This window comes from Pipistrellus hanaki (genome assembly GCF_964339955.1).
Source record: "Pipistrellus hanaki genome assembly, chromosome: 14".
Lineage (NCBI taxonomy): Eukaryota > Metazoa > Chordata > Mammalia > Chiroptera > Vespertilionidae > Pipistrellus > Pipistrellus hanaki.
Genome location: NC_140516.1, coordinates 42,303,625 through 42,330,500, shown reverse-complemented (window position 1 = coordinate 42,330,500; position 26,876 = coordinate 42,303,625). Strand labels below are relative to the sequence as shown.

The 26,876-nt window shown below is 43.0% G+C and overlaps 1 protein-coding gene across 5 annotated transcripts in view; it reads left to right on the top strand.

Annotated features, from left to right (window-relative positions):
* Nucleotides 1-26,876, top strand: part of SORCS1 (sortilin related VPS10 domain containing receptor 1) — a 432,258-nt gene that overhangs the window by 385,434 nt on the left and 19,948 nt on the right. For all 5 annotated transcript variants that reach the window (XM_084904028.1, XM_084904030.1, XM_084904027.1 and 2 more), the window contains exons 19-23: nt 3,955-4,141; nt 11,294-11,427; nt 14,405-14,528; nt 20,496-20,608; nt 25,341-25,472. In XM_084904028.1, the coding sequence (XP_084760154.1) occupies nt 3,955-4,141; nt 11,294-11,427; nt 14,405-14,528; nt 20,496-20,608; nt 25,341-25,472 (690 nt within the window). The remainder of the gene's footprint in view (nt 1-3,954; nt 4,142-11,293; nt 11,428-14,404; nt 14,529-20,495; nt 20,609-25,340; nt 25,473-26,876) is intronic.

The window sequence follows — 26,876 nt, the reverse complement described above, 5'->3', positions numbered from 1 at the left end:
TTCCAGTCTGAAGCTGTCCCTGTTGAGACACTGCCTCATTTGTTTTCCCATTTTTCTCTGAGCCATGTCATAGGATCTGATAGGTTCACACACCTTTCCTTCCTCAGGCTAATCTTGGCTTCGTTGAGGCCATTTGATGTATTTGTTTTTCTATCGCAGAGTCAGTGTTGCCCTCGGAGAATCCCCATATAGGTTTCCTTTGGCGTTTGTGCCTTTCTCTGGCACTTCTTTTGAGCTAGTAGTCTCAGCTCCATATCTATATTAGGGCATGTGACTGAACAGCATTCAGGCTTAAGAATGTTATGTGATAGTTTAGGTATTTGCCAGCCTAGGTTCTGTTTCAGGAATGATGACTTGTGAATTATTAGCTTGAAGCTACTCTCAGTTCTACACAAGATTTTCCCAGCTGCTTATCCTGAATACCTATTGTTTCCCATGTTTTATATCTCCTCTATGGCTTGAACATGATACTGCTTCACCAGAGGGAAGGCATGAGAATGGTGTAGGGAGGGAGTGTTTGAGATCTTGCTTCCTGGCAATTGTCAGCGACTTGGCTCAGTTAAACTCTTAAAAAATTCTCAAAAAAGAAAAAGAATGGTGTTATAGCCCTCCTGACAGCCCATCCTTCTACTTGTAAATAGAATTGTCAGGGGGAAAACAGGTAGTGCCAGGAATAGAGTCTAACAAGAAAAAAAGAAAGTGATGCCCTGCCTTTGCCATCACCCTCCGCTCACTCTGAAAGGTATCTCCAGTAACTTTCAATCAAAGAAGTTCAACACGGGCTGAGCTGCATGGGTAGCATTAAACCACGGATCTTCCTAAACCCTTTCTGAAGTCTCTAGCGGAGGGGCTTTAGGCATCTTTCTGAGCCTGCCTATTACCCAGTTCTCCTGTAATATCAAATAGGAATGACACATGCCCTCACTGTCTCCCAGGCTTCCTAACAGCCAAATGAAATAACAAGTAAGAAGGCACTTTGGTGAACAAACACATTAGAGATCACCATATTCAGAATTTCTCGAGAGACATTTTGGCCCCTCTGTGGGCCCTGTATTGGGGACTGAGGATACGGTCATGAAGGACACACCACGGCCCTTAGAAGTTTACACACCTAGCAGCTCATTGTCCTAGACAAGTGAGCATGGATCCTGGAACTTCCTGCCTCACTTTATTAATGCACCCTTAGCACTGGGCATCCTAAAATGTCCTGGGAAACCTTTACCATCCCACCAAGATAAAATAAGGACAGTGTCAGCTTGTCCTGGACTGTCTGTTCATCTTCAGAATTCCATCCACAGAAAGCTAATGTTCAAGAATCTGAACCCGAGGGCCCCAACCCATTGTGCATCCCAGCCTTAGTTATAGACCTTCTCAGACCACAGCAGGGCCAGGCGTCTTCCCCAGAGGTCCTGTACCAGAAGGTGGGTCGGGGATGATAGTCGGACATCAGCGTTTTTTCCTTTTGATTTGTCTAAGAGAGGCGGTTATTAAAGGTCGAGATTCCCCGATTTCAAAACTAATAAACCATGGGAGTTAATTTTGCCAGGAGGGTGCATATAATTTCCTGTTGCAACTCATATTTCAATGCACCATCATCTGCCCTGAGCTCCCTTAATTGGATTCCCAGAAATCTTGCCTCTTTCTGATTTAGCCTCGGTATTATAGCCAGAGTGATGTTTTTTAATTGAAAAATATCATGCCATTATCCCCTGAGCCCCTGTTTAAAACACTTGAATGGCTTCCCAGCTCTTAGGAAAAAGATCAAAATTAGAAACTTGACCCACAAGTCCTAAAATGTTACTTTCTCCCCTCCATTCTCATTTCATAACATGGTCCTATTGTGTCTATATCTTCAGCCTCCTTCAACTATGCCACGCTCTTTTGCCAGGAGGCCCTTGCATGTCTGTTTCCTCTGTCCACATTGCCTGGACTCATTGCCTCCATCACACTCACTCATGTCCTTTGTTTGGTTTATGTATTCCTTTGCTTTAAGCTTCCTCGGCTCCAATATCACTTCTTCTAGGAAGCCTTTCTTGACATTCTAAATCAGATCAGCTCTTCAGTATTAATAGGTTTATAACGTCAGCCCCTCTCCTTCATATGACCCCCTAAAATGACTTCTTGTTTATTTTTGAGATTATTTATTTAAAGGCCATTTTCTCACTAGTAGCCAGTATGCTCATGAAACCCTGGACCATATATGTTTGGTTTGTTTGGTCATATCTATTTTTCTCATTTAAGGCAAGACACAAGATAGACACTCAATAAATATCATTTGAGTGGTTAGATGGTTGGATAGTTGGTTGGATGGATGTATGAGTGGGTGGATGGGTAGATGGGTGGATGGATGGATAGATGGATGAACAGACAGCCTTTTAAAGCCAGGCTGGGTTGCCTACTCAAATGGTGACCTAGGACTCTGGCAGTCTTCTCTTTGCCCTGTTTCTTAATCTCTGAAAAGAATTGGCATCCCTGCCTCAGATGATAATTATATCTCAAGGAATTCAGAAGCTGATGTCAGGTGAGCCCAAAGTCCTGGAGTTACAGTGTATTGGGCTTACCCAGCTCCTAAAGGCAAAGTCATAGGATCCAGTTTGTTCCACTTGAGTGGGCAAAGCGACAACAGCAGGGATGAATCTGCTTCTGTCAACTGTCATACTAGACCCCTTGAGGCTCCTGCATCCTAGTGTGAAGTACCAAGTCCAGAGGCCTGTGCCCACATCAGGAGGCCCGGGTCTCACAAATGCTGATGCCCCCACAAAGAATCATCTCTCTCTCCCTCATTTCTTCTTATTTCCATATCCTCCCTCCCTCCCTTCCTCATATCTCAAAAAGTACATTGTTTGTTTTGTTACCATGTAATATAACCCTAACTATCCCTGCTATCTCCCTGAGACACTTGTCCCAAATAATGTGAATAGATTTAAAGATGGGATCTTCTTCGAGGCTTGGCTGGAAGCAACTCTGTTGAAAATTCAGAAAACATGGGAGTGGAAACTGACCAGAAAGAGAAGGAGAAATTGATCAGTCCACATTGGTTGTTCAAATGAAGGACAAGTCATCAAGAATGGTTGACATGTATATTTATTAGTGATCCAAGTCAGTGCACAATGTCTAGGCTTGTAGATATTGGTTCTGCAGTTGTGAATGGAGTTTTTTTCCCCCCTCACAATGCTCGGCCTGGCATAGATCAGAAGAGCAGGTCCCTTAGATTCATAGGATTTGAACTGCTTTTCCTTTCCCTGTGAATTAATCTTTTAAATGTCAGCATTTTAAACGTGGCCTTTTCAAAATATGATACCATATGAACCTCACTTAATCGAAAATACATTTCTAGTTCAAAAGGTTTCATTTCCCCCTGAAAATGGGAAAAGCTAACAAAACAAACAAATAAAAGTGTAATAAAGCATAGGCTGTGTGTGGTGGAAGCTGGTGTTTGTCAGGTGGGTCTAAGAAACGTCCCAGAGGTTTTTGTTGTTGTTCTTGTCTTTTGTTCTATGTTTGTTTGTTGTTGTTTTTTATTATTATTATTATTAGTTTTTACAGATCTGTGATTTTAGAAATCAGACCTTATGTTTTCCTGCCCACTTGCAGGAAATTTAGCAAAGGGGCATTGCAGCTCTTCTACAGTTGCATTGTTTTTATAGTCATTTGGTTCAGTATATAATTTTACAGATCACTATTTGCTCTCATGTCTATTATAACAGTGTGTTGAGCTTCTCTGTTCACTTGCTTTTTTTTTTTTTTTTTTTTTCTCATTCATTAGCTTAGTTGAGCCACTAGGCTATTGCAGATTGTCACAGGGATTCTGTCACCCTCAAATAGATCCCCCCAGCTCTGGGAGGGAGCCAGGGCTTCCATTGTTTCTGAGGCAGCAACCAAGACAAACCCTAACCCTCGAGCAAAGCACCCTGGTACAGACCCCCTTTCAATTGACGTTGGGCTGTTTTTTAGGGCGACGTTCAGAGGACATTCATCCAAGTGGACTTCGGTGATGGCATCACTGTGTCATATGTCAACCTCAGCTCCATGGAAGACGGGATCAAACACGTCTATCACAATGTGGGCATTTTCCGAGTGACCGTGCGGGTGGACAACAGTCTCGGGTCTGACAGCGCCGTCCTGTACTTACATGTAACTTGTATGTTATTACTGTTGTTGATTTATGACATCATTTAAATATTGTGTCCTTTTAAAATATGATCTAGAATTTCATATCTAGAAGAAGCTTACTAGTTAGTTACATTGCAGCAGGATGGGGAGGGAGAATAAGAGAGTCCAGTGGGGAGGAAGTAAGAAGGAAATCGGGGAGTGGAATCTGAATAACCTTGGCCTCTGCTTTGCTTCTGATTTTTTCATTGCACTTACTGGGCCTCATTGAGGTACCTGGGCACCCAAGATACAATCTCTTTGTCTGGGGGCTTGGCCTCAGCAACTTGCTAAGCTATTTGATTGAATATTAATTTTTTTTTTGGGGGGGGGTCAGAAATGTTTGAAAACCAACCACATGTATGGCTCAATCTAATGCATTGATAATTAGCATCGGTAAAGGAATTTCTCCCCCTTTGATTATTCTTCCCTACATTATATCTCACTATTAATATTCTTTTAGAGTTTTGCTCTCTTTTAAATGTTTTTATTTTGTGTTTTCATCACCATTTATCCCCCTATTCCCTTCTCCACCTCCACCCACACCTCTTCCCCCCACAATTGCCACACTGTTGTCCTTGAGTTCTCTTTCTCTCTCTTTTATTTAATTTTTTTGCTCCTTTTTTTTTTTTTAAAAAAAAGTGTTGCCTGTTCTGGGGATGATTTGTTGTTAGGGGGAAGGTGGTATAGAGGGAAAGAGTGTAAACAATGATAAGGAAACTACACTAAGAAACAGCTCCAAGAAGTGTTAATGCTTTTCCCATTGAGGGATCTAAGGGTATGCTAAGTCTTGTGAGTCCATGACAACTTCTCAGGCATGTTGAGTAATAATGGTGACACAAATGCTTTTATAATAGGTTTGTCAATGTTACTGCAGAGATAAAGGACTTATTTAAGTTCTTAGAGAAAGAGTTTACATCAAAATGACTGTAGCTCTTTTATATTAATGGCCTTATTCAAGTGAATTTCAAGTTCTAGGCCAAGAGTTTTAAGGCCAGGCACTATCCCATGCCTCTCACCTGCCCCTTGCCAGTTGAACCAAATTGAGTGAGAATGTACTGCCAAATGTTTTGAAGCTGCTGTGGTCCAGTGGAGGTCACACTGTTTAGGGGACCCCAGGAGATTGCTGGGTTCCTGAAAAATCCTGTTCTGTCAGCGACTCTTCATCTTTCTCTCTGGAACCTCATGACAGAGGGCCTTCGAAGAGACACTCTGCCTTCCTTGGGTTTGAACAAAGTTTTACAAGGTCCCAGTTTGCCAACTCGACCTTCTTCTTTTCATTTAAAAATGTTCAATTTTTACTGTGCACCAGGCTTTGCACTAGGCAGTCTCTTTATGTATACAAGCTCAGTCCTCAAAACAACCCCATGAAGCAGGCACTATTGGAAACCCTACTTTCAAAGGACAGTGAGGTCCCAAGAGATTAAATAATCCATTTGAATTTGTAGACCTACCATGTGGCAGAGCCAGATTTCAGACTCAGGCCTACCTGCCTCAAATCCCAGCTCTTGATCATTAAGGTTATGGTCACTGTCAACAGTGGCTCGGGGTTTGAGGAACTAAGTCTCGATCAGCCTTTCTCCCCCTTCCACGTGTTTGCAGATTGTCCTGAAGGAGTATGCGTATTGAAGTTAGAAGCAGTGCATTTGCTAAGCAATGACGTGGGTTCAAGACCCACCTCAGAGGCTCCCTTCCTGCTGACTGCCATTCCTCAGCTGTCTACTCAGGCTTTCTGGAATTGCCTCTTACCAACAAAAAATCTCAAGTGAAAATCTCAAGTGAAAAAATGGTCATAAATTAAAAAAAAATACAAAGCAAGCATTGGTTAAGATAACTTGCAACCAAATGACAACACATTTGCTGAGAAAGGTTACCTTCTAAGCTGCCTATCATTGTCCACAGTTCTGTAAGTGGGATTTTTGTTAGAGAGCAATTCTCCTTAACAATCACAGTTGCTGAAGCCACAGTTGCTAAGCAAAATGAGCTTCCCTGTTCACTTGCTTTTTTTTGTCTCATTAGCCTAGTTGAGCCACTAAATGATTTGACCTTAACCTTGGTGGAAGGTGATTTGTAATGGAAAGTTTTGTGTTCTGATTTTAATTTTGTTAGACTCATTTTTGATTAAGTGGTTAGATTAGCATGCCTCATATAATGGTACCCCTTTCTAAACTTGGCCTTGGAGACAAAAATTAACTCTTTTGCACTAACAGTATTAAAGAGGATTATGTTACAACTTTCATTAATTCACATCCATCCAAAACTCATGTCAGGAGCATTTTCATTGTGTTCTTGGATGCCACTCTCCTAAACGCCATAGCCACAGTGTGTTACTGTGCACAGGGATGCTTTCCCTTATCCCCACCCCTCTACCTGACACCCTGGCAGGCAGCATGGGCCCTTTCAGATGAGAAAACAAGGATTGGAGAAGTTCTGTGACTTTGACATTCTTTTAAGTTAATAGGGAGTCAGGACAAGCCCATCATTGACTCTTACTTTCTAAAATCTCAAACCTGAAGGGTATCCTGACAATTTTCAGTGTCACAGTGCCAGGGTAGGGTAAGGTTTGGCATTTAGAAGAAAAAAAATACAAAAACTGAACGTGAACTAAGTGGGGTGCTGGGTGGTCCAGTGGCTGAACTCCTGACCCCTGAATTCCTGGCTTCTTTTCTCTGAGTGCAGTTTGTTTCTGAAAGGTTCTGTGGAGACTGATCTGGTCCACCCTGTCCACCATTAAAGCTTGAGAGTCAGTGATCACAGAGGAGCATATGCTCCTTGGACTTAGTGGGTTCACAGCAGCAGCTCTGAGCTCTGCTTGGCAGGCCTGCCCTCTGCCCTTCTTACCCAACTCCCTTCCTTCAACCTGGGACTCTCCCTCGTGCCCCTTGCCTGACATGACAAAAATGTAGTGTCCCCATCCCAGACCCACTGAATTAAAACTCCAGCAAGTGTGGCAGCATAAAACCTGCTTGAACATATTAGGATGATCCTATACTTGCTGAAATTCAAGGAGCTCTGTTTTATACTTTTATGAATCTCATCTTTATACTTTTATGCTTTTGTTTCTTCTGGTGGATTTTGAAACACTTCTGACAAACAGAAATATGATGCATACACAATATTTAATTTGGTGGTCAGAGGAGGTCTCCAGAACACATATGCGCGCGCACACACACACACACACACACACACACACACACACACACGATGACCAGTCTCAGATGCCAGCAGCACAGGAGGGCTAAACAAGAAAAGAGCAGGGAAACCTCCTTCCCACAGTTCTGCAGTTCCCTCTGCCACCCTGCCAGGAAGATTCATATGGAGTGACACACTGCCACCTGCCGTTCCTTTGGAGCATTGCAGGCAGCTGTGTGATGGAGAGGCATCAGCCAGCTTGTTCAGCTCCTGTCTTGGTGCAGCAAGCCCACTGGGGCCTCCAAGGGCTGGAGGTTCACTTCCGTAGATCCATTAGGGCAGACCGCACTCTATGTGCAGAAAAGAGATGTAAAAGAGTAGGCTTTGAGGCAGCAGGAAGTAGGTGTAGTCTATTTGGTATATTCGACACATACAAAGTAAATGAATACAAGAAGATGCTGGAGTTTGAAAGATAAATAGCACAAATTCATATGAGCATGGAACATCTAAATATGCAGCAATGAGTTCATGCAAGCACACACTTGCACACTTGAGAGTGTACAAGGCCAGCATGCTGAGCGTCCTGAATGCCTTTCACATCTCAGGGGCTTCCAGTCCCCTCCTTCTGCACTGCAGCCCATTCTTGCTATTCCTCACCCATGGAGGGCAGGTATTCTCCTCAGTGTCTGTGCATTTGCTCTTTCCTCACCCCAGATCATCACAAATAGACACCTAGTGCCCTCCTGCACTTGATTCAGGTCACTGCTCAAATGTTGTTTCTTCTTCTGACATAATTTCTTTGTCCAGCCTACCAAAGATCCAAATACCCTATGCCTCTCTCACTGACCCCATGCCTGTCTCCCTCATTAACACATAAGGTCCAACTAGTACCAGTTGTCCCAGCACTGAGAACAATGTCCAACATGCGGTAGCACTCAACAACTATTACAAGGAATGAATGACTATATTTTAGTAACAAGATTCAGTTTTGTCACTAACAGGATACGCAGACATCATCCCTCCTGTGTGTGCTGACTTTAAAATATTGTTAAGAGCTCCTATGTGACAGACACCAAGAAAACGAACCCCTTTAGAATGGAACTAACAGAGCTGGTCTAGTACTTGCATCCCAGCGGATTCATGTAACTCAGATCTGGGGAGTCAGAACAATTGGTGCATAAGAGGGGACCCTAGAACTGAGCCTGCAAATCTGGCAGGTGCCATAAGAAAGGTGTAAAAGCTAAGGTCATTGAGTCGGACATGGCATGGCCTTCTGGAGCAAACAGGACTAGCAGAAGACATGCAAAATCTGCAAGCATGTGTCCAGTTCCTTTTTTTAAAATATATTTTATTGATTTTTTATGGAGAGGAAGGGAGATGGATAAAGCCAGAAACATCGATGAGAGAGAAACATCAATCAGCTGCCTCCTGCATACGCCCCACTGGGGATGTGCCCGCAACCAAGGTACATGCCCTTGACCGGAATCGAACCTGGGACCTTTCAGTCCACAGGCTGATGCTCTATCCCCTGAGCCAAACCAGTTTCAGCATGTGTCCAGTTCTTTTTCCAGTGCCTGGATCATGGTTAAATCATCAGTAACTAGTGACTCTTCGTAGCTCTTTTGTTAAAATGGGAGAGTTTTATCAGGTAATTTTAGCTGGCAGGGCACAGGCTCTGAAATTGAGCTGCTTTAGTTCACATCCTGAAATCAAGGAAGGTCACCTTTCTCTGTTTGTTGGGATCTACATGGGGATGACAGTAGTGCCTGCTCTGTGAGGTTGTTGTAAGGATGAAAGGGCAATAAAGAGCCATTAGCAGAATGTGTAGTGCACAGCTGTCCCCCAGGAGTCCTGCCTTTGATCACCTCATTGAACCATTCTGACTTATGACCAACGACTTTCCATCGGATGGCTTCTAAGCCAGAAAGTCAATTCTATTCTGTATGCTGGTCACAAAGCCTCAAATTCTATAAAGAGAGAGAAGCATGGACAAAAGCAGCGACAGGAAATTATATTAATTTGTTACCCAGCAAACGTTCAAGTATCTGCTACATCTTGGAAACTGTGCAAGCCTTATCAATAAAGGTCAATGCTCAGGGCTCTTATCCTCCCAAAGTTGGCAGCCTGTGTTCCCTGTGTCACAAATGTTGCATCAATATGTGTTAGCTTATCGTTGTTATTATAATTAGGGAATGTGGGTTTTAATTTTGAGCAAGTGAATAGCATAATCACGTGGCTTTCTAGGAAAATCTCTCTGAGGAATATTTGGAGGGTGAGAAGGTACCTCACCATCACCATGCTCTGTATGCTCATGTAATGTAGATACATGCAAGAATGAAGCTACACAAACACAAATATATAGTTCAAGGCCTACACAGCCAACATGCTACGTGTCCTGAATACCTCTTAGATCTCATTGGCTTCCACTCCTTCCTCCATCTCTGCATTGCAGCTGTTTGGGCTTTCTTACTCTTCCTCCAACATGGAGAGCCACCTCTCCCTCAAGGTCCATGTGCATGACCTACCTTCACCTTGGAGCCTGCATTATATTCTAGGTGCTGATACACCTGGCACTGGGTGCCTTTATGTATTATTAAGGGAGGCAAGCTTTGGACATGTAGGGCAACAGGTGGATCAGGTAGGGATAGGTTAAAGGCAGGAAGTCAGTGAGAGAGTAGTAATGGTCCAGGTGTGTGTGTGTGTGTGTGTGTGTATGCGTGTGTGTGGGGGGGTGGGTAGGTGATTAGTGCATGAATCAGGGCAGGACTGGGGTGGGTGAGAAGAGCTCTATTGGAGACATTATTTCTGAAACCAAATAAATGGTTGCCTAAATGGATGTGGGAGGTAAGAAATAAGTGATCTAGATTGACTTTCTACTTCTGGGTTGCTCCCCTGGATAAACACTGGTTTTATTTGACAGACAGAGAATATAGAATGAGGAAGAATTATGCATTTCTCAGAATCATTTGGCTGCTAATTGAGTCTGGAGTCCAGAAGATGGTTTTGGAGCCCCTAGCATGTGGTTGGCAGTTGAAGGTCAGGATGTGGGTGGTATTACTCAGCAGAAGAGCATGTGGAGGCAGAGACAGTAAACCAGAAAACACATGTAAAGGTCAAGCAGAAAATGAGGCGGTGATGACCAGGTGGAAAGGCCCGAAGCACCCCCTTCTTCTCCACCTCGTGTAATAATTGTGGAGATGATAGATTTCTGTCATTTTCCACCTCAGAGGAAACCACATTTTTCTTGGGAACAGTGACTCAAAGGGACAGTCAGGGTTCCTAGGAAAGGTCTGAGTGGTTCTGGAGGAGGAGGAGGAGGATATTGGTATGTTTGTGGATTTGTTCATCTGATTAAGATTTCTGGTCTAAGGGGCCTCCATCAATAGCATCATCTTTTGTTTAGTTTAGCACATCCTGCGAAGCTGAGAACCAGAGAGCTCATGTATGCCTTTGTCCTGGACAAGCTTAACTCAACACCAAGCACAGTTTGTTCCATGCTTGCCTAACCAGGTGCTTACAGACAAGCTGCCTCACCCCCCATGCCACCCCCAAACTCACACACATCTTTAAAATCCAGTAAATAATAAAGAATAAGTACCTTTCTTCTCTCACCACACAAAATGGTGTCTGTGAGATTTTTCACAATCCTGATTTATCACCAAGGATATAACCTCATGAAAAGACTCTCTGTTTCCCTGTGAAACCTTCTATCAAGCCTCTTTATTTAAAAACTTCATATATTATTTATTAATTTTTAAACTTTTTCACATAAACAATTCAGACATTTTAGACCTGGAAGAAAATCGGTAAATGGAAAATGTTGAGATGTAGTTGTTCACTCTATATCCTTTTCTCCAACATAGCAAAAACTCCAGATCACTTTTCTCAGGGACATGACTGCTGTGTTCTGGAGGCATCAGAATGAGTCATATACTATTCTTTCTAGAGAAGAGAGGGTAGAGCAGAACAAGCTCTTCCCTCTCCATCCTGCTTCTTTCCTCTTGTGCCTCAGGTCCCCTGGAGCATGTGCACCTGGCCCTGCCCTTTGTCACCACAAAGAACAAAGAGGTCAACGCGACTGCCGTGCTGTGGCCCAGCCAAGTGGGCACCCTCACCTACGTGTGGTGGTACGGGAACAACACGGAGGTGGGTCACTCTGGAAACAACATGCATAGAGGCTGGTGGCAGCTCAACTCCAACTTGCTGAAGCAGAAAAGAAATGAGATGGCTTGTGGAACTTGAGTCTGGGGGTGGAGGTTCCTAGCCTCAGGGCCCATAGGCCCTTAGAGCATCAATATATCTCTTTGTCTCTCTGTCTCTATTTCTCTGTCTGTCTCTGTTTCTCTCACCATGCCACCCCCTACTTCTTATCTCTGCCTTCCTCTGTGTGGCTGCCCTTCCTTTGCAGTGACCCTTTGCAGCAGCCCAAGCTTTACACCTGCACAGCTCAGCAGAGAAAACAAACTCTTCCTGCAAAGTTCTGACACTAGTCCTGGGATGGACTGTGATTGGCCAGGCCTTGGTCAGTGCTGGGGTGGAAAGAGGTGTGTAAGTCAGCCTCCTGAGAACCACATGAACCAAGACAAGGGAGGGAATGGTCCCCAAAAGGAAAACAGGTGAATGGTATGGGCCAGACAAAAGCAACAGATGCCCATTTGCCAGGGTTGACCAGCAGAACCTGAGCTATAGATGAATGATTACTCTGACACAACATTTGCTGTGAAAGAGAAGGCTAAGGGATGGCCTGGCTAAAGGAACCAGGCAGCCTCGATTACCTGCCACCTTAGGCTTTTATTGTAACAGCAGTTTGAAATAAAGTTTATCTTTTAGATATCATCAGTAGGATAAGTAATATTGGGAGGGCACATGTGTTTGCAGTGTCCTTTAAGCAAGGACACCCAAAGATTAAGCATAAGGATTCCAGTAAACACCCAGGGGTCTGCAAGTGCACAGACTTGTTTGGAAAGGCCAAGGAGTAATTAGGGGTGCCACCTCTGGCCCTCCTCTAAGTCAGAATTCTGATAAATAGGTCATGCTGTCTTCAGTACACTTCTCTTTTCTCAGAATGTCCTCCTTACAAACTTTCCAACCAAGTCTCCTGTGCCCCCCAATTCCCATTACCTCCCAGCCTCCCAGATGGCCTCCTCAGCCTGCATAAGACATGCCAACTTCTTTAGGTCAGTTTTACCCTTTCTGTTTTCCCAAAACATCCCCTGCGATCAAAAGTCAGAAGCCATTTTTAAACCAGTAGAGACCTTCACCTCATTTGCTCTGTGTCTTTTGTTTGACAGATGAACATAAGTGAGGAAGAGGTGGACAGAGTGGCCTGCTCCAATCCCATTCAGTTGCTTCATGCTGGGTTCAGATCCAAGGCCTTCTGATACCTACACAGATTCTTATTCTTCTTATACCTGGCCACATGCTCTGCTTTAGTTTTGAACTCACTCTATTCTCATAAATTAAAATTTGCTTCCAAATTTTGGCAGGAACACTAAGGCCCCAGAGTGTCCACCAGAATAGGGCACTGGACAGACTCTCCTAGACTGGAAGCCCTATCTTCTTCCAGCAGAGTCATTGTCTCTTGATGACTTAACTGTTCTGATGCAATGCATTTTATTTTAATGCAAATATTATTCAACTCCAGAGCTGAACTTTGGCTTTAACTCCAGACAATTTTGCATAGGCCAACGATAAATACCCATTTCTAGCCCTGCTACAAGCCTGACAGTGGAAGGAATCTCTCATATTTACAGGTTAACATTAACTCAACTGAAAAGAAGCCCATTTTTTATTACTTCTGAAACTATACATATAAATTCAGCCCAAACTGAGAGTACATGACCCACAGTGAGAGTAGAAATCTATGTTATTTAAAGCTAGCCTTGGAAGGTAAAAGTCCTAAACAATGTTATTATCTGTCTCCTATTATTTACCTTTTAGCAGAAAACCACATTTTCAATAGATCATGTTGAGCAACCTTCTTATGCTGGCTTTCATCTCCCCTCTGCCATCCAGGGAATTAAGTGAATTTTGATTTTAAAATTAATTACAAAAAGACAGGAAAGGAACGATTGTGGGGAGTGAGTTGAGGGAGGTCATAGGCTAATTATCTTTTCCTTCAGGACCCCGGCATCCAATTGTAGCACAGGCACTGCTCCAAGTCATTGTCTTTATTTATTTATTTGTTTGAGTCCTCAAACCACCATCCAATTAGTACTTGTTTCCATGGAAGCTGCTTCCAGGAAATGTTGATAGGCCTCTCAAAGGAAGCTCGGGCATGCCAGGCCGCTCCTGTTAACTACTGTGGTTTTGGTGTTCATGGTTGCTGTGTTCCATTGCAATTTATTTTGACTAGTATACCCTGGAGATAAACAACTGGCAGCTTGTCGATTTTCAGTGTCTGCTGCTTATATCTGGGTTCATATGAGCCCTCTGTTTTGGTCTGATCTGAATATTTCCTTAAATAAAAGGATCTGCTTAATATGAGTAGATTATTCATAAAGACACACATATCCCACCAACAAGCACAACACATTGATCTTCCCAACCCTCAGTATGGTGCTGGAAGAGAAGTGACAAATTCAGAAGGCATGGGCAGGGCTGCTTGGGGTCATGGTTCTATAGCCCCTTTCTGGTCTAGACTTGAGATGATGGGGAGGTATGGATGGAGTCAGATGTCACCAGAAAGAGCCTCACTGATTTAAGATGCTTGCTGATGGCTTTCTCATCTGTAACTGAAGAGCTTTGACTCGACTACTGTTGCTCAGTGGTTGAGCGTCGACCTATGAAACATGAGGTCAAGGTTTGATTCCCTGGTTGAGGCCTTGATCCCCAGTAGGGGGTGTGTAGGAGGCAATAAATTAGTCATTCTCTCTCACCATTGATCTTTCTATCTCTCTCCCCCATTCCCTTCTTCTCAGAAATCAATAATATAGATAGATAGATAGATAGATAGATAGATAGATAGATATAGATATAGATATAGATATAGATATAGATATAGATATAGATATAGATATATATTTATAGATATAGATATAGATATAGATATAGATATAGATATAGATATAGATATAGATATAGATATATACTTGCCCTTACTCCATGCTTTTGTTTATTTTAGCCCTTGATCACCTTGGAAGGCAGCATATCATTCAAGTTTACCTCTGAAGGGATGAACACCATCACAGTGCAGGTCTCAGCTGGGAATGCCATTCTGCAAGACACCAAGACCATTGCAGTGTATGGTGAGTACTCTGTCTGCATTGATTCATTGCTGCCCCCCCCCTGCTTAGAGGTTACTCAGTACCAGAGTGCCAGAGGCCATCTGGCTTATGACCTCTAACCAGAGCACAGAGAGCAGTGATTGAGAAATAGCTGAGTCAGGTCTGGTCTCCTCAGTACATGTGGGTCGTGTACTCTCAGTTTAGGCTGAATTTACATGTATAGTTTCGGAAGTAATAAAAAAAAAGGGGGGGGGCTTCTTTTCAGCTGAGTTAATGTTACCTGTAGAGATGAGAGATTCCAGATCTGACTCAGTTGAAGATGTGGTTCACCAACAAAATAGAAGTCACATGACCTCAGAGGGTTTATTGTTTTGTTTGTTTTTTTTCCTCAATGTGGCTCTGGTGCACATAGAGTGTCCATCCATTCGCTCACTGGCCTTGGGTAGGGTGAGCTTCATTATGTGTAAGGCTCTTTCATTCCATTTGGCATTTTGGTGGCATTTGAATAGCTAAAACTGATTCTAAAAGAAAATGGTTAATATTGAGGCTTCCTATAAAATTAAACATTAAAAGTCTCGGTTATTAAAAGGAATCTATCAATATCTAAATACTCTGAAAATATTTTATACAAATCTGTATCATAAAAATTGTGCTAGTTTAAAAGAGATGGAAGGGCAGACATCATAGACTGGATATTGATTTGAACAAGTCACTGTAATTTTGTAATCCATTGGGGAAGTTGAATATCGCCAGAGTATACGATGGAATGAAAATGTACTGAACTGGAAAGGTGGAATTATTGATTGACAATGGGAGATTGGAAAGACAGTTTATACAAAATAAGCTCATTTGGGAAATTTTTTTCTGCATAGGCTTTTCAGGTGGATGCAGTTATTAGTGGATAACAAAAATGTAAACTTTTATTAATATGGAAGTGGTATATATGCAGTATGAAAAATTAAAGAATTTCAAAGATGTAAGTGCTGTGCAGAAAGAGAGTGTACAAAAGGGAGGAAGTAAGTAGGGAGAAAGGATAGATAGATAGATAGATGAAAGATAGATAGATGATAGATGATAGATAGATAGATAGATAGATAGATAGATAGATAGATATTATAGATAGATAGATAGACAAACCAGCTGGTGGTTCAGATAATATTGACTGTCCCAGTTCCAGAATTAATTGATTCTGATGCAGGTTTTGTTTCTCATTTCTCATCTTGCCAACTTGACCTTCAAATTCAGAAAGTAATTTGTAAGCAACTTGGAACGTGTCTGAGGAGGATATTCCGTGCATAGCTGGGTGTTAGATTTCATAATGTCCCCTCCCTCTTCTCCCAACCGCAGCCCCCCGCCCCCGCCCCAATAGTAAGTGAAAGTAGACCAAGGTCCTCACAAAGTCCCATCAGTGAGGCAATGGCCCAGCCAGAGTCCAACCAGGAGGAAAACTTTTGCTTCTTTTTACTTCTCTACTCATTTTTTCCTTTCTTCCTTCCTTCCTTCCTTCCTTCCATCCTTCCTTCCTTCCTTCCGCTCTCCCTCCCTCTCTCTCTCTCTCTCTCTCTCTCTTTCTCTCTCTCTCTCTCTCTCTCTCTCTCTCTCTCTCTCTCTCTCTCCCCCTTCTCTCTCTTAACTAATTTCTATGCCCTGGGATACATTGAAACATTGAATCCTCATAACAACCCCAGTATAGGATAGGTGATGCTATTGTTACTGTGGGGAGCTCTCTGCAACCTCACCTATTGTTGGTGAATGTGGGGTTCTTGCCACATCACAAGAGATGAATTTTTTTGAGACACACAGGAGAATGAGTGATTTTAGTTGTATGAAATTACATCTGTGAGTTTCCAAGGTCCCCTTTTCCTTTGTCCAGTCAAGGAAAAGGTTCAGCAGCACTAGGATTAAAACCATTGCTCAAGGTCCTGTTCCATATTTGCATAGCCCAGGCTAGCTTAACCTGTGTTCCCAGCTGCTGTACATCAGCCCATTACTACATGACTATGGACGGAACATGAGTAAATGCAAGGAAGCAGGAGTCAAGCCAGAGGAACAAGAGAGCCAAAAGAGAGTGAAGTATTCTGTTGTCTGGGGGATTATGTATCCCCTAATTTTCCTGGGCTTGCAATGGCCCCTCCTCCTCTAGCCAATTATTTTTGCTTCCAGGTTAGACCAACAGGCACCTTCCCTATGTCACCCCAACTTTATTGCCATGCATCCATCCCCCCTTTGTCCAGTCCCTTCCCCCAGTAATCTGGAAAGAATGGACCAGTGGTTCTCTGGGGAGTGTTACATTGCAGCTTCCTGGTAAAGCTGCCTAGATGGCAATGCTTGGCCTCCCGTTTTCTTTCTTTCTATTAATAAAAACTAGCTAATTACAATGGTATAATTATTATTCTCATTTTTTTTTTGCAGAGGGGTAAGTAACTCGCCTTGTCTAGGAAGTGGTAGAACTGGGCTTCTATACCAAGGACTTGTGCTTCTGAGACTAGCCTACTGTGCTGGCCCTCATGTCTTTTGCATCCAATGCTCTTTTTCCCTCTCATCTTTCTGGGTGGCACAGGTGTCACTATGAGGCACTGACCCATCCTTCCCACAGATGTTCCCGTAGTTAGGACTATCAAATATTTTCTTACTAAAACTACAGAGAGAACTTTGAACCTACCCTATGTATTCTTGGGGCTTACATGGTCCAACTAGTCATTTTTCAAATAGGAAATTGTGGCCCAGAAATGGCAAATTACGGATTTACCATTATTCTCCTGTTCAGTGACAGATCCAATAATGATGGTAGTACTAGTAATTAACATTGATGGAACCATTACCAGCATCTGTTCTAAGCACTTGATATATATGATCTATTTTATTGAACAGAGTTGAGACAGGCTTATGAGAAATATGCTATAATTATCCTTGTCTTATAAATGATAAAATATGAGGTAAGTATAGTAAACAGAGCCTAAGACTCTGAATTCAGAGGGAACATTTCTAACCACTCTCCACCCATTTTTGACTTAGTTGCTCCTCTTCCTAAAACTCCTTGAAAGGCATAATCCAAAAGAGATGATCCAAAAGGCATAATCCAAAAGGCATAATCCACTCCTTCAGATGGGTTATCTTCATGGAAAAAGGTGAAGTGGTTTCCCCTCCTCTAACCAAGCCCCTGAACCATCTCACTTCTTTAATTTGTTTTTAGTCAGATGAGTTGTCCAGAGTTGCATATGAATGGCTAGAAAATTTTAATGACACTTTTGACATATTAAAGGCAAATTGCACCACAAGGTGTTAGGCAAGATTTAACTCGACCTAAATAAAAGGAAGGAGACGTTTAAACTCTGGATGAGCTAGTGGAAAAGTACTAGAGGACTTTGGGGGATTATCAATGTAATTAGGACATCAGTGTTTGCTAATTGGTGCTTAGAAAGTGAGGCTCCTGCCCCACCCCCAGTGGTAGGGGTCTTATTTTCTTGATGATGACATTGCAAAGGCATGGATCCCTGGTCCTTGAGAAAGCTACTCATGGCTTATAGAAGATTTATATCTCAAAGGGGCAGAGAAAGAGTTGACAATCACAAGTTTTTCCAAAGTAAATGCTCTTAGAAAAGGGAGGTCAGGGATCTATAGTCAGGAAGGAACCTGTCTGGAATGCAGTCAAGTTGAGGGAAACATTAAGGCCATCGTGGTCACACTGAGGGAGGCATCATATTTGAGAATTAGACAGAGGAAAGATTATCCACCCAAAGCCGCATAATAGACCAGAGGAAAGAAAATCTCCTTTTCATTGTTTTCTTTAATATACTTCAGGGCACTGGTTTACCTCTTTAATACAACAAAGAATATGTGAATATATAGAATTTCTCTCTCTCAGCAGCTACTATAAATATGTATGTATATGTGTATGTATATGTGTGGATGTGTATGTGCATATGTATTATTGATATTTACCCTTCTCGGCCCTCCCACATGCATCCTCTATTTGTTGAATGAACTTAAGTATAATATTGCTCAGACACCCCCTCCTCCTTGCTGTTAAACATGCTAAGTAATTTCAGAGGGAGCTTTATAATTTTTCTCATTTGTGTCCTTTTATTAAGATAAACATCTTCCCTTTTAGATGAAGTTTCTACAGTTTAATAAGAGGATCTGGGGAAGCGAAAATGACAGAAACATGTCTTTGAAGTGAAAAGTTAGGACTCAGCAGGTGATTTTCTAACGCTGCCATTGGCCAGGCTATTAATTAGTATGCATTTCACTGCTCTCCATCAGAACAGACATGGGGTGTGTTCACATTGGTAATCAGTGACTCGTAAAATAGTCAAGCACTGAAAATAGACATCTTTGGACTGCCACTAATGCACACCTTACAATGTAGGAGTCATGGAAGCTTGTGCTTCAGGAGTATTTAGCATTGTTAGGAAATGCAAATGTCTTTATGTTTCCTGAATGTGTACACAGCACTGCCCTTGTTGCTGAACCCCCAAACACAAGGAACCGCTTAAGTCAAGAAGTGTTTGTTAAATAGTAAATGTAGAAATTACAAACAGCCCGCACTGTGATTCATGCATTTATTTATTCAACAAAAAAATTTAATCATTAAATGACTTATAGATAGGAATTGAAAGGCCACCATGAACAGGAAACTATTTCATAGAGCCAGGAGTACAATACCCCTTTCCTCATTGAGTTTATATTCCAATGGGAAACAGACAATAAAAACAAAATAATTTAAGTAGCAAGAAATATGAGAAAGACAAGCAGGGTCACGTGATGGAGGGTGTTTGACTTGGTGAAAGGGAGGATACCAAAGTGCTGGTGGGAGGTGGTTGTTCCAGAAGAGACTGAATGACTAGAAAGTTGAGAGTGCTATAGTCTCAGGATGTGACTAATGTGGACAGATTGAGGAACCCAGGAAAGAACAGGGTCCTGAAGTGGGGAACGTGTAAGACATGAGGCAGCAGAGAAAGTCACTGTGGGGTTGTGTCAGATGAGGGGGCTGTGGTAAGAATCAGCTAAATTGTATTCCACATGCTATGTGGAGCCATGTGTCAAATGCTGAGCTGAGTTAAGATTCTCAGCTGAACTCTAAAACCCAGCACCATGCTGGGGCCAAGGTCATATCTTCCATGGGCGGGTGCCCACCAGTGACTGACTGAAACAGGAATACCAGAGCAGATCCATTCCTGGCTATCTTTGTCTGGAAGACTCCCCCATAGTCTTTCTGAACCTCCCTCAAACTGCATAGCCATCACTTACCCTTCCTCCCCTCTCCCACTAAAATGTCATATGTGTGCATCACAGTCTGGAGGTACTCAAGTTCCTCTGGATTTCTCCCCAATTTTCTCCTCATAAAATCCTTGCTTTTGTAATCCCAACTACTTCCTGGAGGAGTGGAACTAATTCAGGGACCACAGAGACAACTAAGAAAACCCCTGAACTGAGGAGCTTTAAATTCCATTACATAAAACTTTCATGCAAAATAGCAACAGAATGACTACAATAATAATTATAAGCATGTAATCATGTAATAATAACGAAAGTATGTGCAAAATGCAGTTGTGCCATTAAAAGGAAAAATTAAAACAAAATGGGAGAGGGCCCTCATTTAGTAAGTGCTCTAACTTTGCGCGGAAGATGGGAGTCATGGGTATTCTAGGCAAGAGATAGTGTGCGCAAAGGCCCAAGGTCATGAACTTGAGGAGCATTCAGGGTGCTCCAGGTCATTTAATGTCAAGAGTACAGAGTCTGGAACTGGGGTACGATGGACAAAGGCTTCTGAGCTGATCAGGGACCAGGGTTTAGGGCTTTGGTCTGGAAGAAGAGGAGCTGGAAGATAACAGGGATGGGATACTGGATTTTCCTTCTAGCAGGGTCTTTCTGGTGAGTGTGGAGGAAATGGACCCTCCATTGGGGCTTTGCATACAATGCAAAGTATACAGACTTCTTGAGAGAACTACTTGACTTTTAGTGATCACCCTACTCTTGTGTCCCCAGAGGAATTTCGATCTCTTCGCCTGTCCTTTTCTCCAAACCTGGACGACTACAACCCGGACATCCCCGAGTGGAGGAGGGACATCAGCCGAGTCATCAAAAAGTCCCTGGTAGAAGTGAGTGCACACGGTTCCTTCTCTTGCCCAGGCTGAGAAGGGACTGTCCCTGAAGAGCTTCACGGTGAGGGAATCCTTATGCAAAGCAATGACGGGAGAGATCTGGAGCTCCTGGGAGATCTGTCTGATATCTGCAGAGCTGAGCTCCATGATTGCAGATGCATAGTAGATGCTTTCAGCGTGTGTGTGTGTGTGTGTGTGTGCGCGTGTGCACGTGTGTGTGTGTGAGTGTGTGTGTGTGAAACTATAAATAAACATGTGGCCATTAACTCAACTTAGAGAAGAGCGTGGGAGTTTGCGATATAGTCATATCACAGAGTTCATGATGAGCCATTAGTAAGTATAAAATCAGCTTTTGGCTTTACATGTCTTGATGCTGAGAGACACAGTGTGAATCCAATTAGTAAGAGCAGCCCTGGGTTGCAGCTCCACAGACAGTGAGCATAACAACACAGTGAGCACTCAGAACATGATGGTTAGTCATCCTTCTATGACCAGTTCTAAAGGCATTTGTTGCCTGAAACAGCCTTCTCAGGAAGGTATTATTGTTCTGGTTTTGCAGTTGAGCAACTGAGGTTCAGAGAGGTTAACTTGCCTAATGCCTCAAAGCTAGTAAGTGATGAAGGTAGAACGTTGAAGTGAAGGCTCTGAGTCCAATGTCTGGGTTGTTACCTGTGAAACACAGCTCCCAGGGGTTGCTGGGGAAATGGCCAGGTGATGCGCTTTATCCCTCTCTAAGCTAATGTCACTGGTGTTTTGAGAAGATACCTTCTTTTAGACACACTGCCCTGTGTGTATTCCACTTTTATGAATGATCAGAGGAGGGGTGTCTGCTTATGAGGCTGCTTGGACTTATTGCACAAACCCAGAAAATCAGAGATGAGAGACTTTTTCTAGGGTATATTCTTAGCCCCTAAGGAAAGTCAGTGTAGGTGTACATTTTTGTACATTCTCTCCTGCACCTAATACATGAGAGTAAATGCCACAAAGAGATATGGCTGAAGGCATTCAGATAACCCTGCACAGAAAACAGATCTTGCATCCACCCTTTTAGCAAACAGCTGGCCTGGCCCATATTCATACTATTATTTTCTTAATATTTACTTAGCACTTAACAACATTCCAAAACTCTTCTCAGTGCCATTGTAATTTTAACACGTTTAATCACTAAAAAAAACTAGCTTAGGATGTGGATAGTATAATTATTCCCATTTTTACAGGCAAGAGACTGAACATAGAGACATAACTTGTCCAAGGTGACACAGTTACAATTCAGGTTCTGGAGTCAGACCATCAAGGTTTAAATCTTGATTTCATAGTTTCATAACCACCCACTCTGCTTCCATCATTTGTCTTATTTTATGGAGAAACGGGTAAGCAGAACAGTGTGGTGTGGAAGGGGTATCTTCAAACACCTCTTGGTGCATGCCTTCTCAACCTTTGTCAGGAATCAGCATTAATGACATTATGAGAGGCTAAACATTATGGCCACCAGAGGGCGCAGCAGCTAGACCACATGCCCCACTGGAATAGGCCCTTTTGCCCTTGGAGCTGTTTGGCTTTGGTTTGATAACTGGTTTCTCTCCTCTGCTGTCCAGGAGAGATGACTGACACCTACCCTTCAATGAACTCACTGCCTGCCTTCTTCAATCTTCACATTCTAGGGATCCATGTCCCTATAGACCTCCCAGGCAGCTGTTCAATGTCCCCACATTATTTATCAACCAGGCATTAGCTCAGCAGTAACCAGTTTTTCAGGCTGATTTCTCTTCACATTTATTATCTGGGGAGCAATGCCCTGGGCCTTCACCTTTCCACCAGCTGTCCAGTGGACTAGAAATGACTGCTCAAGAATATTTCTACGCTGATGTATAGCATAATCAGCCCAATTCAGAACAAACAGGCTCAACATCCCTCAGGACAGGCTGTGATGGATAGAAGGAATTTCGAAAACTCCATGGTTCCCCAGTCCTAAGAGGCAACTGACCTAACCCCTGGTGCCTAGTGCCCCACCCTGTCTTTGGCCATTTTCTTAAGTCTTGAAGTACCACATTGCCAAGTTTACCATAATAAACCCAACAAGAGGTACAACTTGGGGACAATTTATTTGTACTTTCCTTGTTCATTGCATGACAGAATTAAGGCAGGGGAGAATGGGATGGAGGAGTAAGAGATCAACTAGAGGACTTGTATACATGCATATACGCATAAACAATGGACACAGACAGTAGGGGGGTGAGGTAATGTGCTGGGGGGGCAGGAGTGGGCGGGGAGAGCTCAATGGAGGAAATGTCATATGTGACACTTCCAACAACAACAAAAAAAATTTTAATTTAAAAAGTATCAGTCACCTTTTTCTCATCAAATGAGGCTTTTCTGTTGACATTTCACCATGGGATCTTTCACCAAAAGTCTTCATTAATGAAGACTTACTATGATAAGTATGGTTTAGACAATCTTGAGTTAAAAATCTAGTAGGGGCATAGAACAGTATAATATTGGCTGTGATAGGAACTGCTGTGTGATCATTGTCAGGAAAAGGGAGGTGGAAGAGCACAGGTGACAAACAGGCTTCATGGTCAGACCAAAGTCCCAGACTAATCATCACCATTCACTACCTAGGTGGCCTTGAGCCATTGCTTCACTTTCCTCCATCTGCCATCTGTCCTGTGACAGAAATAGAGATGCATTGCCCAGATCCCCATTTGGGGAAAGACTGTTGTCTTAACTGCTGGGAGTGCTGTGGTAGAGGCTTCACCTGCCTTGCTCCAGGTCATGTCAGTGCTCACATCCAGTGACTGATGCAGTTAGAGAAGGGCCTGGCTTACCCTCACACACACCTGAAGCACCATCCTCACTCCCTGTAAGGTCTCCTGAGGCTGCCATTGGCCTTCATCACAGCTCAACTTCTCCCTCTGCTCATTCTTGCTTCTTTGTTTTTACTCCAATAGCTGTTGACCCCAAGAGCACCCTTAATAAACATCCCAAATGTTGAGCTCAAGTCAGCTTCCTGAGGACCCCAACATGTGATATGTCTTTACCAACAAAGAGGGGCATAACGATAATTGTTTCAAAGAGTTGCCATGGAAGGTTGCATTACAAAATGTTAAGTTGCTTAGCACAGTGCTAGACACATGGGAAGGACCCAATAAGTGGGATGTCTTAAAACTTTGAAAAAGATATAAATCAAGGTGAAGTTCAGAAACAAACAAGTCACCTAATTTGGAAATCTTGGAATATATATCGAAGCAAGCAGATTTTAAAAAGAAAACTCATGGAGGAGAGTAGGGTTTCAGTAGCCAATGTAGAGAAAAGACATTCACAGGAAGCTGGAACACACAGAAACATTTTCAGGAGAAGAGTGTAATTCTGAGAAATTGTATATGATTCCATTTGGCTGGAGCATAAGATGACTGTGTGAGTTGTGTCTAATTTCATTTGGAAAGGAAGGGGAGGACCATATTGGAGACAACTTTGAATGTATATTCAGTCCAGTTGGTAGTGGGAATTACTGCAACAATTTAGGCAAGCTAACATAGTCTGAGTTGGACTGAAGGAAACTTTATCTGCAAGTAGTAGCCAAGCTCTTGGAAATGGGTGGATTATTGTAAAACTTGAGGAGAGAGAGTATGTAAATGCTGAATTGGGGTATTAGCAGCAGGTTTTTTAAACAGGAGGGGACCAGTAGGATCATTGCTGTGGAGGTTGACTTATTGAGATTTCTTAGACTGAATAGATAATACATAGGGAGGAGAGTGTAATGTCAGAAGTAAACACCCTGACACCCTGAGTCATCCACATGTAGAATTGATATTTTATGGCTGAAAATGAGAAGGTCCCTTTTTTGACATGTTTGTTGGAAGTCCTAGTAAAACAATGGTGTTCTAGCTGACCTATGAAGAGTATGGCTGGGGTTGGAGCTATCAATTCTAGGACTATCTGGAGAGTAGGCTCAGGGGAAACTCTAGGATATAGCTCAAAATAGATCAGATGAACTAAGCAGAAGTTCTTGAGTGGTAATTTTAACAGGATTTTAACAGGATTCAGCATGGCAAAGGGTGGTGGGGGAGATCAGTATGCTTCATAAAACAGGCTGGTCCTCAGGTTCTTGTGATGTGGAGAAATCAGCAGGGGCCTGAGGGGTGCGATAAGGGCGGGGGGGGGGGGGTGTAAATTAGGTTGAGTCATTCAACCAGATGTGACTGGTCCATTTGAAAGAGTAACTCTAGTACTACCAGGAAGAAGGATGTTTGGTTAAAATGGGGTAAGGTGTGAGGGACAGATGATAACCTTTAGTAAGTGAGGGCCTTCTCCTGGCAAGGTCCATCATTGGAGATGCCCTGTAGGAAGAAGAGCTAACATTTGAGTCCCCAGGCATGACTACAGATGCTTTCCGTCCAACTTAATTCTCAAAACTACCCTTTCACAAGTACTGCCAGTTTCCCCACTTTTTACTTGAGAGAATGGAGATACAGAGGAGATAGTTTTTAAGGTTTCACAGGGATGGAGCTGAGATCAAACCTCACACAATCTGAACCTGAGCCAGTACTTTCATCCCAGTGCTGGCTCTCACATTCTTTCCTACAAGGTGCACCCAGGACCCTGCTTGCACACATCACCCATATCCCCTTGCTTCTTCTTACCACCCCACCCCCATTCCTTGCTGGATGCGTGGCCCCTTCTCATCATCTTTCCTGCAGGACTTACATGCTCCTCCGTGTCTCCCCCTCAGGCTACTGGGGTTCCAAGCCCCCACATCCTGGTGGCGGTGCTCCCTGGTTTACCCACGGCTGCTGAGCTCTTTGTCCTGCCATATCAGGATCCAACAGGAGAGAACAAAAGGTCAGCTGAGGATCTGGAGCAGGTGAGTCCCCCAGGTGACATTTCAGCTTTCCCCTACACCACACTCCTCCTAGTGTTTAACCACCCGCACAGCAGCTCTCAGGGATCTGGGCTTGAGAGTGAGAGCACCAACTGTTTGTGGAGCCTTACACTTTCTGGTATTCCATTTATTTTTCATAACTCGTTGATCCTAGCTACAGCTTCACAAAAAACAAACAAACAAACAAAAAAAAAACACACACACAAAAAAAAAACACACACACACACACAAAAAAAACAATGCTCAAGTGTTGGTTGTATGCCTTGGCTCAGTTGCTCAGAGTATATCCACACTGGAATGCTCTACAGTAGTGTTTCCCAAAGTGTGGTATATGTACCCCCAGGGGTACGGGAAGAGTTTGGTGGGGGTACGCGTTGCACCGGAGTTTGGTTGGGATATGCACTGCACCATGCTTAGCTGTGCCTAATTCTACGTTCTCATGAGTATGAGGGGTACTCAGTGTTACGAAAATTATAGAAGGGTTACACATATGTCAAAAGTTTGAGAAACACTGCTCTACAGCATTTACAATAAATTAGATAAGTCTATGTATATAGTCATGACGAACTGTCCAAGATGTTAAGCAAGAAAAAGGCAAGTGGCTGAATAAAATGCAGAGGCTAAACCTATTTATATCTTACTTTATTTATTCTCATCACCAGAGTGTCATGAGAATTAAATGACTTCATATGCATTATATCTATATATATAAAAACCCAGTGACCAGATGGAACTTGGGAAGGCCTGACCTTACCCCTCCTCTTAATGCCCTGGCCCCTTTCTTATAAAGATATAGCATAGGACCCCCCAGCAGGGGAAGAAGTGAGACCCTGGCCAGATGGACCCTGGAAACTGTAAGGACCAGGCCCCAGCAAAGGGCTCCTGCCTCTCCTCCTCTAGCTTCTTCTAACAGCATCTCCAGGGGAGAGGGATGATGGCTTAGACTGAGCTATCTTTTCTGTGAAATAAATTGGAAATCCCCTCACAGTGAGAAGTACTTGACCTTGTTATCAAGTAACATGGGCCGGGTTAATCAAGTGACCTCTGTCTAGGAGGATTCCACTCGCCTTGATTTCAGATTTCCAGTGAGTGAGGAGAAGCTGGCTGGCCCTTTGCTGGCCTCATCAGGGGCAGCACATTCTGCTACCCTGAGGCCAGCTGCTCAGATGTAGAGCAATCCTTCCCCCTTCAGAGGTAAGCTGATTTGTGTCTGGCTTCCTTGGAGGGAGGAAATAGCATCCTGCTATACCAAGGTTGTTTGGGTACTTTGCTGGAGAGAGAGGGAGCATACAGGTTCTTTTGCAGAATCTTTAAAGGGCATAAAAACACTTAAAAGGAAGAAAAGGACTATGGGAAATATGTCAGCCACCAACAATGTATTGGCTC